Source organism: Geospiza fortis, unplaced genomic scaffold (assembly GCF_000277835.1).
Source record: "Geospiza fortis unplaced genomic scaffold, GeoFor_1.0 scaffold101, whole genome shotgun sequence".
Lineage (NCBI taxonomy): Eukaryota > Metazoa > Chordata > Aves > Passeriformes > Thraupidae > Geospiza > Geospiza fortis.
In genome coordinates this window covers 536,431-550,015 of record NW_005054388.1, presented here as the reverse complement: position 1 = coordinate 550,015, position 13,585 = coordinate 536,431, and the positions used below count along the sequence as shown (strand labels likewise).

The following is a 13,585-nucleotide window of genomic DNA, read 5'->3' as shown; positions in this document are numbered from 1 at the left end:
TAAATAGCTGGTTTAATTATAATGGTTCTTCACATGCCTAAAAAGTTTGGATGGTTTGTAAGTGCACTGATTTTTAGTAATTAGATGAACCTGCCAACAAAGTATGCATACACTTTAATGTAAAGTATTCATGATTGATAGCTTACAGAAAATTAGTAAAGTGAAAAAATTACCACTTCCAGGACATTGCCAGTCTTATAAAGAGTGTGTAAAAAGATTTCTCATTTGTGCTTTTTATCCAGAGAGGCTTAGGATCAGCATGACCCATGCACTATTCGAGCTGAAGCCATTCCAGCTTTGCTAGGTATGCAAGCAAGGATTCCATGACCTTTAAGGAGGCTCTGTATCATTTTTAGCTCCTCCACAACTTTCCACTCCCTGCTGCCTCCCTCTTCCTGTTACTTTAGTTCCTAGTCCCAGTTGTCTCCTCCTCAATCAAAATCCCAAGGGATTTTCTGTGCACTCTTGGTAAGACAGCAAGAAGCAGGTGCTCAGTGAGACCACTTTGATTCACACCAGCTCCTGAAGAGGTGAAATGGGAACACCAGCTCCCCATGCTGGAGCATGATTACACCACACAATTGTTCTCTGAAATTCAGAGGAAACAGCTCCTTTGTAGAAGAACAGGAACATCTGTCAGACATGAAGACATGAAGAGATATCTTTGATGGATGGCTACCAAGGGAAGAGGAAGCAAAGTCTGTCCCTGCACACTAATGCAGAAAGCAAACGAAAGAGGAAGAAAGGCAGCTGAAGGAACTCCTATTTCAGCTGAAATGATTGCATCAAGAAGGCCAGTGGAGAATTTGTCCAACCAAAACCCCAGGAAGAGGACAAGCCTCCCAACCCCAAACTTCAATAACTGCACTTGAAGGCTCTCCCTCACCACCAGCCCAAGACAGACACCAGCAATGGAAATGCTAGCAAACCAGGCAGAAAATAATGCAGTGTCTCCAAACACTGAGGGTTTATAACACCAAAAAGCCTTCCAGCCCAACATGAACATCCAGTTTGGGAACTTCAGTAAGAGACAGGAGGACTCCAGGGCTCTTCACAGCTGCCAAGACCACCTGCATGTGCTTCACTGGAGCTTGGCATGGCACAGAGCCTCAGTGGGAAGCAGCAGTTAGAGACACAAACCACTGAGTCACTGAGGTTGGGAAAGACCCTTAAGCTCAAGGCTGCCACCAAACCACATCCCTCAGAAGCAGCACAGCTCAGGCTGGAAGGTGCTGCTTTAGACTGCTGAAATTATTCACCCAGTACAGGTTCAGAGCTACATCTGGTTTATCTTTCTGATGGATGTTTGCATTAATAGTGCAGTTTCTGTAACTGCATTATCCATGGGTAGAGAACCCCCAGGCACTGAGGTTCCATGGGCCTGGAGACTGCCAGCCTCTCTGGAAATATTTCAGGACTGGCCATGTGTTCTTTAACTTTTTCTACTGTTCACAAACCCCAAATAATCCAGCTGTACAACTCTAGATAGAGTATTTGGGGTTTGCACTGCTAACCATTTCAGGAAACACTAAATTTTAGAGTATTTCACTGATCTTTCCAGAGACTGCAATAAACCATAGCTATGAAGATGTGCAGCTATTCTGGTGTAACAGTCACATGTGTGACTTCATGGTGTCTGCTTTTATTTTGGAATAGTATCTTCCCGTCCTTCATAAACATAGAGAAGTAAATACTATCTTTATTTTCCTTGCTTTGCATTTCACTTTTACAGTGTGGCTTGTCCTCAGATGGTACCTCAGGAGGCCATCAGGATGCTCAAGGCAGGGCCACCTCAGTCCTGCCAAGCTGACCAGGCTGTGGCCAGCCATGCTCCCAACAGCTCCATGGATGGACACTCCACCACCTCTCCAGGCAACCTGTGCCAGTGGCTGACCACCAGGCATCAAAGCACCTGCCTTGCATCACTCCAGCTCCATTTCTGGGAATCTTCTGGAAACTGAGGTCTTCTGGAAATATTATATCAGTTACCAATGTCCATCAATGCACTACACTTCCATCAAATGTAACATCCTTATAGTTCCTCTACTCCAAAATTCAACATCAAAAGGAATAGAAATAAACCCTGACAAACTTCTAGAACCTCCTTACTCTTGTATATTCCATGAACTCTCAGACATATTCCAAAGATGTGCAGACCTATTTTTGCCATTTCAGATGCAGAATGGAATTTAGATTGTTACACTGAAAAATATAATGCTACGTTAAATATTGGTGTGAAGAGCCAAGTAAAAAACCACTAAAAACAAACAAAATCAAGAAAAAGAAGAGAAGCTTGGCTAGCATTACTTGCAAGATTTTCCAAGATACTGACATCTAAATTGCCTAATGCACTGCTCACTTTTAAGAGAGGAAAAAAACTCTAGACACAAAGATCAAAATACACAATGAGGTTCATCCAAAAACCCATGATCAAAAGTGGAACTAACAATCAGACAACATATGTACAAATATATAAAATATACCCAGTACAATATATGACCAGGGTCTACTTTATATATACAGAATACCTATACTCTCTATATATTTTATAGAGAGTATAAGTATATATTTTATATAAGTATATATAAAACAGTATATATTTTATATGTTAAAATTTTTATTTTTTAAGTATTAGCATCTGCATTTATATGCTCTCAACACCGATTAGGAGCAACCTGAATTTTAGAGAAAAATTTCATGGCAAGTCGTATTTGAAATTCAATGGTGCCAGAAAATCAATATCATCTGAGGACAAGCCACACTGTAAAAGTGAAATGCAAAGCAAGGAAAATAAAGATAGTATTTACTTCTCTATGTTTATGAAGGACGGGAAGATACTATTCCAAAATAAAAGCAGACACCATGAAGTCACACATGTGACTGTTACACCAGAATAGCTGCACATCTTCATAGCTATGGTTTATTGCAGTCTCTGGAAAGATCAGTGAAATACTCTAAAATTTAGTGTTTCCTGAAATGGTTAGCAGTGCAAACCCCAAATACTCTATCTAGAGTTGTACAGCTGGATTATTTGGGGTTTGTGAACAGTAGAAAAAGTTAAAGAACACATGGCCAGTCCTGAAATATTTCCAGAGAGGCTGGCAGTCTCCAGTCCCATGGAACCTCCTGGAGGTTCTCTACGCATGAATTTACATGTTACTGCGCTATTAATGAAAACATGCATCAAAAAGATAAATCAGATATAGCTTTGAACCTGTACTGGGTGAATAATTTCAGTAGTCTAAAGCAGTATCTATCACAACTAAAAAGCGTTATTTCAATAACTACTTAAATTGGCTGGATTTCAAAATGCTTACAAAAACATACAATTCCATAAATGTGTCAGTAACTACAGCAGTGCAGTAGCACATCCAAAGGCCAAAAATTATTGTAGGATTTTCCAGTGAACATTTAGCATGGAGACAGCATAGAAGAGTCCAATTAGAAGAGACGCCTGTTTTCTCACCTGCCACTTCCTAAAGAAGGCTCATCTTTACCCCCTGAGTCCCAGCCCCACACTGGAGGCTAGGCACATGACTTAACTTTAGCCTTCTTTCAAGCACAGATTAATTGTACACACGTGCGTAACAAATCCAGGATTTTACTGCTTTGTGAATGACAGCATTAACTCCCGGAATGAAACCTGACCTCCGGCAGCATGGCACAGCATCAGCCTGGCACAGCTGAGCCAAGCAGCTCATGGTGCTGCCACCACACAGCTGTGACATCCAGGAGAGAGGTCACCCACGCCTGCAAGGGCCAGCATGCCTGGGATCACAGCAGGGCTCCAACAAAGGGAGCTGTGTGACAGGGCAAGCCAAGGTCACAGGGTGGTGAAGAACAACTTGATTGCATGAGTAAATATTTACCTGCAGCACAGTAAATGTGTGCCACACACCAAGGGAAGTGGAGTATGAGAAAAATGCTGGCATCAGCCAAAGAGGAGGAAGAGATGTGAATAAAGACTAATGGAGAGGAGGAAGAGATGTGAATAAAGACTAACTAATGGAATAGATCAAGGGTAGGTCCTGCTTATGGGAAAGGAGGTTTCCTTTCCCTTCCCTTTAGGCCCCCTTTCTGAGAGAGCACAGGCAATGGAGAACAAACAGCATAAATGATGAACACTTTTCAGTTCTAAAGCACTAGACATCTCATTTCCCTTCCCAAATACTGACAGACAGACAGCCAGGACCTCTGTGCTAAGCAGAGCAGTGCAGCAGCAAGCACCAGAGCTGTGGCACAGAGGGAGGTGGGACAAGTGAGCCACAGTCCAGCTCCCAGCTCCTAAATGAGCACCACATGATTAAAATGCATTTCAAATGGCCTGGAGAACTACCTGGTTAATTTTTCTCCAGTCTTCACTAAATTCAAAAGGTGGATTAACATGTAACTAGGATACACTTGAATTTCAGATTTTTGATTATAAAACAAATTTTCCAGTGTTACAGGGCAAAATGTTTCATAATTGAATAAGACATTACTATTGTTTTATACCTTTTACTTTGAAGAATATCTTCTATCTTGATTATCAAGAATGGACAGGAACACACACTGTCGAAGATTTAAACATCTTTATTACCTCCTTTGATTTTTTGTTTCCACTCAAAAAACATTAGTGGTTTTAAATTTCAGCCTAAGCACTGAAAAAAACCTAGGAATTCTGTTCAAGTAGAATTACACTTACAACCTCCAGGGAAAATAATTTGTCTAATTTTCTTACAAATCTGTATTTCCAAATGTACAACAAAATTGTCAAAGAGCATTCTCCAGGTAGTAGTAAACTCAGTATTATAAGAGATGAAAGCGTGTGAGAAAAGTAGGTAGTCCCTTAACCCAAATGGGTATTTTTATAACCAATACTGGGTATTTAGCATGCTGACCCAGCACTGAGATGGCACCATTGATATGTGACAGGCTGCAAAAGCATATCCCTGGATCAAACAGTAACAATGACAAAATTACTGATTCACACTGTTTTATACAAGTCCCATCACTAAAAACAGTGAAGTCATAAAAACTTTTGAATCCTTCTCCCCTTTTAGTATCAGGCAGCAATTGTTGTGCTTCATGTAGAGTGTATTTCTATTTCTGTTCCACTACTAGGCACAGAACCCACCCTGCCACCAGCACAGAATTCTTCTCCAAAGGAGGCCAAAAACTTACATGGCAGAAAGGATCATCATAATAAAAGGGATAACGAATAAGATGCCTAAATACTGAGATATGGGCATGAAGAAATGTTTGTTCTTTTCTAATAAAGGCCACTGTCCCTTAACTCCAAATTCACTCCAGTCATTTCCACAGAGTGGACAGGAAGAGGGCACAAATTCAGGGTGCCTGCTCACAGAGCTGTGCCCTCAAACATCTGATGACTGGTCCATAAGACACTGCAGAACTTTCTCCATCAAACCAGCAAACATCCTGAGCTAAGGAGCCACCAGAGTCACCTTCCTGAAGTCTTGACTTGCCAAGGGAACAAACACTTCCTGATGAATCTCTGCATGTGGATGTGGACACTGGTGGTGTGGGTGCTGGGATTCACCAGCTCCTCTGTGAACAGCAAGGATGATGGGGAACAGCAGCACCATACCCAGGCTCATGGCCCTGGATGTCAGGATTTAACTCTCCTCACACTTAACCTAGAGAATGTGGGCTGCCTTTGTTCTCCTGCAGGCACAACGTGTTACCTTCTGTCTGACACAGGAAAAACCACTCCACAGGCTTAGCACACTGCTTCTTGTCAGAGCAGCAGCCTCACAGAAATGAGGTCTTTCCAAAGGATGGAGGTGTGGGACCAAAGGCCAGCAAGAAGAAAAGGTAACAGCAAGCTCCAGCTGCAGCATCAGGAACACAGGCATGTGCTGCAGGACACAGCCACACTCCGTGGGATGAGCTGGTCTGCTCCCCATTAGGGGTCCCAGCAAAAAGAGGACACTAAAGAACACAGATTTTAAGACCAGGCCACATCTCCAGGAACTAATAATGAGGCCAAGATAAAGGAGGCAGTGCCAAGTCTCATCAAAGACTGCACCCATCCCTCCTCTCCTGACAGAAGGCTCTTGTAGAGATGGAACAGCAGCAGCAAATGAAAACCTTCCAGCCTTCACACAAGCCTGCAGAACAAAATGTAACATTTTTCTCTGCAATAGGAGATAAAAAGCATCAGAGCAAACTACTGTAGTACACTGCAAGACACCTGGAACATACCACATGTTGGCAAAGGGGTAGAAGATGCTAATTATTAAAGAACAGCAGAACTAAGATGGCAATTTAATTAAGACCCTTAGAAGTAATAGTGCCAAATCTAGGTGAAACTGAATGTAGAAGAGCTGGCCACACTCTGCTTAAAAATACAGGTCAACATGAAAAGATTGTGACTAACTCCTATATGGGACTCAGTGGATGCCAAGAATGGCACATAATAGTTAAATAATGCTGGGAGAGGCTCCAAGGAGGGTGCTCATCTCAACCTCAGGCACACAATTCACCAGGTGGGATGAAGCTGCACACAGGCTGAATTCTGAGGTCAGTTCCTGTAAAGCTGTAAAAACCAGAGTGCCAGTTGAGAAGGAAATGACTGGGGACAGGTACACAGCCTGGAGTACAAGACACCCATGTAAAGGAAATTGCACTAGCACAGAACTTCTCACACTTTACTGTGGGCTGAAGAGGAGGCAGGAAAGCCAAAATACATTCTCTATCCATGAGGACACAAAGTTCTTCAGCTTCAGTAAGAGACACTTTGCTCTGTAAAGATTTGCATGGACAAGCAGAGACAGAACTACTTGTGCAGTAGGGAAGGCACTGTGGTGGTCACAAGACCAGACCACTGTACAGCTGTGAGCTGTTTATTAAAAGAATGCAATGTCCTACAGTGCCAAATCGTTTTAAATGTCATTATCAGCTGCCAGTGGCGTAAGCCAACCAGCCAACAGGACACACACCTGTTCAAAGGTACATAAATTACCCTTTATCAGAGTATAAACCACCAAAATAATTCCTAATTGTTTCAGTTTCAACAGCTGTAAATTCCCCCTTTCCCCCACTTTCAAATACAGTTTAGCAACTGGAACATCACAACTGTACCTTTTCTGCCTTTTTGTCAGAGATGTCTTGTTTTTCTAGAACTGCCATGCTCTCCTTCAGGTTTTTCACTATGTCTGCAGGAGACTTGTGGGACTTGCCAAAGGGGAATGGCATGATTGCAAACCACAAGGTCTTCCTTCTGTGGCTCCTGCTTCACCTGGAAAAGGAGGAGAAAGAAAGCCCATCAAAAATAGAAACCTGAGCTCTGCAGAACACGCACAAAGAGAGAGCAGCAAAGGTATTCATACATGGAACAAATGATCCTTGACAGGTGAACTAGAGCTTGCCATGACAAACTTAAATTCTTGTATTTCTATTTCTTTTGAAACACAAGATACACATCAAAGAACTCACATTAAGATAATCATCTTATCCTTCAGGAGCAAATTAAAGAGTACATTAATTATATCCAAAGCCACATACTGCACACATGCCCCATATGGGCAAGACTTAGAAGGATCAATTATTCCAATTAGTGCTGTTAAGCCAAATGCCTGCTTGCTCCCACGAGGTGTGTGACACACAGCTCCTGGTGTCCCAGGGCCCTGCAGTGACTGCCCAGGTACATGCTTTTACCCAGATTCACTCCATAATCAATTTGCAAATGCAAAGCAGACCCCAAGGTGTGCACCTTAGTGCAGGACCCACAAACACGAGCAGGCAAGGCTACAGACAGCAGCCTGTTCCATTCTCAGATCTGTAACCATACTGAAATACACTCTCACCCTCACACATTTTATGGGAAATAAAATTTGACACCTAGCAGGGATACATACAGCACTTGAAAACATTAAAACCAACACCTCATGTATCTTTCTCAAAAAGATAAAACATGTCTTACAGGAGAAAGTTTCCTTCTCTAACAATATCTGGCTCTTGAATCCAAATACATTTATTCTTCTGTATATTTACACATATTTACTTTCACACACACACATATACATACTCTCTTCTGTATACAAAATACAAAAGTACTACTGGAATAAATGAGTGTACTGAAGCTTTTGTCACTAAACACATACACCCACATTTAAACAATAATAAAACCTTCTTACAAGTGAATTACATGAAGTATACTTCTACAACTCTAATCTAGCCAGAAGAGAACAGGAAATCCTCCAGTAAAAATGCTGACAGTGCTATTTCTGCTAGACACAAAACACAGCTGAAGCTGGCAGAGCAGAGCCTGCACTGTCATTCCAAAGAAGGGGGATTACCCTGAAAAGTTGAATTTCTATCTCCCTGCAGTGTCTGTGTGGTGAGTAACACACCAACTCTAACCAGTACATGATAAAGGATCTTATCTGACACAATGCACTTTGCTCCTTGATTAAAACACCAGCTCACCCACCAGGAACTCCAAAACCTTACTCCTGATCTTACTCAACAGTTCTGATCAGGGATGAAAACTCCCAATGCAATGCTATTTTTGGGTTATTTTTATTTTTTAAACACATAAGCTTGGCTGGCCCATGGGCAAAACTTTAGAGGGTAAAAACAGAAGAACTTGGATCTTCAGCCAAGCAAATTTCCATAAACAAATTTCAGGTAAGCAGTTACAGAGATCATACATTCACAGTTCCATGCCTACAAATGACTTAAAGCATGAGGTAGGTAGTTTTTAATTAGATTGCTTCCAGATAGAAGTATCAGCAGGAAGGCTGAAACAAGACCTTCCACCAGCCATTTCCATTCTTTAACAGATCACAAGGAATTTCTGTTGCATTTATTTTCTAGTATATATCATTATAGTAACCTCTCATTCACAATCTGCATAAAGAAGGGTGTGTAACACTGAAATTACAAAAGTAAGAGATAAAAAAAGATCAAAAAGTGCCCACAGGTCTTTCTTTTGACAAGAGAATTTTATGCCTCAGATTTGATCACATCTAGCAGAACAGAAACCCACAGCTAGGAAAAGCACCACTACTGACTGTTATTTAATACTATGAAAATACAATGGTATTTAAAACAATATTTAAGGAAAATTGCGGTATTTTCACACAGGATTTTTTTTCCTAGAAAGTGTGAAAATAGATGACACACCTCAAGCATCACAGCAACATTTTAAGTGTTCTCTTTATCTCTCCCTTTGATTACTACTCTGCCAAATAAAGATGAGCCCTGAAAACAAATCTGGATTCTTTTGTGTTTGTATATCAGCACTGACAGTAACAGTATTTACCAGCTACTCTGCCTCTTCATTCTGGGTGATGGTTATACCCATGTAACAGAGAAGGACTGGCTCATCCAAAAACCCATGATCAAAAGTGGAACCAACAATCAGACAACACATGTACAAATATATAAAATATATCCCAGTACAAAGAGCAATTGCCAGTCTTAATTCCTTGGATTAGGCATTAAAACAGAAGCAAATCCACTAGGAATCAAAACAACTGAGAGAATAAAAACATATGGAACCACAAAATCTGGTATGACAGCAATATACAAATAAAGTAAATCAAACCAAAGGAAACAGCCCTGCACACTCAATTTCTGGATCAGAACTATGCTACTCCCCAAGTCTAAAAGACTACATGGATAACACAAAACCTATGGAAATACAGGATATTGATAAATAACTGTCCTCATGTGTGCTAAAGGTCTAGGTTTGCAAAACTTGATTTGCCTCTAGACAGTGCCCATTTTTTTCTTTAAATTAACAATAGTCTGTAGCTTTTATTCCTAAAACCTTCCAGGTTCTGTGTAAATCAGATATACATACATGCATACTCAAGTCATAACAAGCTTCACTCTATATACTGGCATATCTAGTAGAAAATAATCAATTAATAACAGCTCACCAGCATACATTCATATTAAACATTTTCTCCCAATCCAGGTAAGTTCCTGTACAAACCTCTCATAAGCATTTTAGAAAAATCAGGAATGACTGTCAGCACTACTAAGAAGGAAAATCTACATCCTTGATTACTGAAGATGACATTTTGCTTCAAGGTATTTCTTTTATTACATAAAATGGAGTAAATACACTGTTTATGCCATTTCAGTTTTATTACTGGAAGGAATGCAATGGCACTGCTGGGAACATCATCTGGGGCCTCAAGACTGAAGATCCCACAAACCCCGAAGCAAAATTCTGTTACTGAAAAACCTGGGCCACACCCTGCTAAAAAAAAAAAGGAAAAAAAAGGGAGGAAAGGGGAAAAGAGGGGAAAAGAGGGGAAAAGAGGGGAAAAGAGGGGAAAAGAGGGGAAAAGAGGGGAAAAGAGGGGAAAAGAGGGGAAAAGAGGGGAAAAGAGGGGAAAAGAGGGGAAAAGAGGGGAAAAGAGGGGAAAAGAGGGGAAAAGAGGGGAAAAGAGGGGAAAAGAGGGGAAAAGAGGGGAAAAGAGGGGAAAAGAGGGGAAAAGAGGGGAAAAGAGGGGAAAAGAGGGGAAAAGAGGGGAAAAGAGGGGAAAAGAGGGGAAAAGAGGGGAAAAGAGGGGAAAAGAGGGGAAAAGAGGGGAAAAGAGGGGAAAAGAGGGGAAAAGAGGGGAAAAGAGGGGAAAAGAGGGGAAAAGAGGGGAAAAGAGGGGAAAAGAGGGGAAAAGAGGGGAAAAGAGGGGAAAAGAGGGGAAAAGAGGGGAAAAGAGGGGAAAAGAGGGGAAAAGAGGGGAAAAGAGGGGAAAAGAGGGGAAAAGAGGGGAAAAGAGGGGAAAAGAGGGGAAAAGAGGGGAAAAGAGGGGAAAAGAGGGGAAAAGAGGGGAAAAGAGGGGAAAAGAGGGGAAAAGAGGGGAAAAGAGGGGAAAAGAGGGGAAAAGAGGGGAAAAGAGGGGAAAAGAGGGGAAAAGAGGGGAAAAGAGGGGAAAAGAGGGGAAAAGAGGGGAAAAGAGGGGAAAAGAGGGGAAAAGAGGGGAAAAGAGGGGAAAAGAGGGGAAAAGAGGGGAAAAGAGGGGAAAAGAGGGGAAAAGAGGGGAAAAGAGGGGAAAAGAGGGGAAAAGAGGGGAAAAGAGGGGAAAAGAGGGGAAAAGAGGGGAAAAGAGGGGAAAAGAGGGGAAAAGAGGGGAAAAGAGGGGAAAAGAGGGGAAAAGAGGGGAAAAGAGGGGAAAAGAGGGGAAAAGAGGGGAAAAGAGGGGAAAAGAGGGGAAAAGAGGGGAAAAGAGGGGAAAAGAGGGGAAAAGAGGGGAAAAGAGGGGAAAAGAGGGGAAAAGAGGGGAAAAGAGGGGAAAAGAGGGGAAAAGAGGGGAAAAGAGGGGAAAAGAGGGGAAAAGAGGGGAAAAAGGAAAAAAGAAGGAAAAAAGAAGGAAAAAAAGAAAAAAAAGGAAAAAAAAGGAAAAAAGGAAAAAAGGGAAAAAGGGAAAAAGGGAAAAAAGGAAAAAAAGAAAAAGAAAGGAAAAAAGGAAAAAAAGAAAAAGAAAAAAAGAAAAAGAAAGGAAAAAAGGAAAAAAAGAAAAAGAAAAAAAGGAAAAAAAGGAAAAAAGGAAATAAAGAAAAAAGAAAAAAGAAAAAAATAAAAAAGAGAAAAAAGAGAAAAAGAAAAAAAGAGAAAAAAAAGAGAAAAAAAAAGCAAGCAAGCAGGAGCAGCGCTTTGTCTCAAAGCTGTACTTCATGCAGGAGAACACAGACAGGCTGTTCCTTTTTCAGCCCAGCAAAACTACCCCCAGCAGCACCCTGAGCACAATAGACAATGCCCACATCTGTGTGGGATCGGAAAGAGCTGCCACCACCACATCTGCAACACAACACAAAACGGGAACAACATCAAATGACACTTTCTGTAAATAAGAATAGGCCTTACATCATGTCAAATGATAACTGATTCACAATACTAGCACCTGGTTGCCTTGCAAATTCAGGATAAAACATTGATTGTGGCTAAACAAAGGATGACAGGATTCCTGAAGGGTTAAACTGCCACAAGTCCACGGACAGCTCTGTGCTCTGCTGGGCTGCTTTGCTTTATCTTCCCCTCCCAGAAACCTCACCTTCATCCATTTGTTAAAAGAGACATGGACAATATTACACAAACCTCAGGTTTCTCAGGCATGTCCTTTATTTCACCAGTATTCAAGTAGGTTAAAGGTAACAAAATTTAAGGTCCTCAGAGCATTGGGGTCACAGCCACAAACAGAAATGTGATGTTGATTTATCAATGCCAATGGACCATCAAACAACAACATGGCACAGGGCCAAACATGCAGAGATTGAAGTTCCACTGACACACTCAGGCCCTCTGGGACATTGGGGCTTTTGTGATACCCAGAGATAGTGGCCCCACTGTTGCAGATAGTATATAACTTCCAGCTCTGTCAATGCACCAGGCATCCATGCCGTTTGCTTTATCTATAAGGCTTTGTAATTTTTGATTCACTGGGTTGACCACACAATCAATAATGTCTGATTTAAATCTAATGCATTCCATATATAAGATTTTAAAGTGTCTGCTGAGTAAAAAAAAAAAAAGCCACAGGAACAAACATAGAAGCATGATAAACAAATTCCTTTTCTTTAATTAATTTAAAGAATAAATACACTAGCCTGGACTATGGTCTGTCATGTAGCTGAGCTTTTTTTGTTTGAAGGGTCAGAAAATATGCTCACTCTATAACAGAAGTGTGTGCCACCATTTAAACCCTGATTACTTACTAGAAGAAGTGTTTTTTTCTGTTGTAGGAAGTATGTTTTTGTTACTGTGAGATGCCTGCATTACTATTTTCAGAACAATACAGGTATAAGAAATGGTACAATTACACTCCTGACTGCACTAACATGTGCAGTTACTCCACACACAAATGAATTTGTGGCACCCCAGTCTCACCAGCACAGACCTTTAAAAGGAATCAGGGAAAGGGATTAAATTGAATGGAAAGCCATACCAGCACCATAATCAAGGACACAAACTCAAGCCTTCTTACTTTAGACATACCATGAATTTACCACAACACAAAGCTTAAACTTTTTTTTTCTCTGCACAGAAGTATAATCCATAAATAAAGCATTATTTAAGTATCTACATATATTCCAGCTCCAGAGAGCAAACCACCACCTATCCCCATGCAAAATGCTCCTTAACTAACGTACAAAAGCCCTACATTTCCAATTCTGTGAAACAAACAGGTGCAATAAACTCAATCCTTATTCTATTGTGGCCTTCACCATTTAATTGCACTATATTAACTCCTGAGCTGCATCCTTCTGCCTTGTTTATACACACCAAGAGTTTAAGGTGATTGCTTTTGCAAGCTCCTGATGAGGAAAAGAGGAGGAAAAAACTCTTCAGCTATTTCCTGGCTGCAACTGCACATGTTAAAAAAATCCAAGCCTAGTGAGAGAGCCCACAGAACATCCATTTAATGTGCACATGCTGCAGATCAAACAAAACCAACAAAATTTCAGTAAGGCCAAATAATTACCAGTAAGGTTGCCCAGGGCAGATGAGCCAAGCCCAGAGCTGATGGGGAGGTCTCACTCTCCCCCAGCTCCTAGCACCTCATCCCCTGTTTACGGCCAACTGACCCATCCAGGAGCTGAGCCACTCTCCAAGCTACCAGAAAAC

At 41.3% G+C, this 13,585-nt stretch overlaps 1 protein-coding gene across 1 annotated transcript in view; it reads right to left on the bottom strand.

The window, feature by feature from the left end:
* CAB39 (calcium binding protein 39) overlaps positions 1–13,585 on the bottom strand; it is a 44,177-nt gene that overhangs the window by 14,739 nt on the left and 15,853 nt on the right. The window contains exon 2 of the mRNA XM_005425508.3: positions 7,087–7,243. Coding sequence (XP_005425565.1) covers positions 7,087–7,200 — 114 coding nt within the window. The 5' untranslated portion in view covers positions 7,201–7,243. The remainder of the gene's footprint in view (positions 1–7,086; positions 7,244–13,585) is intronic.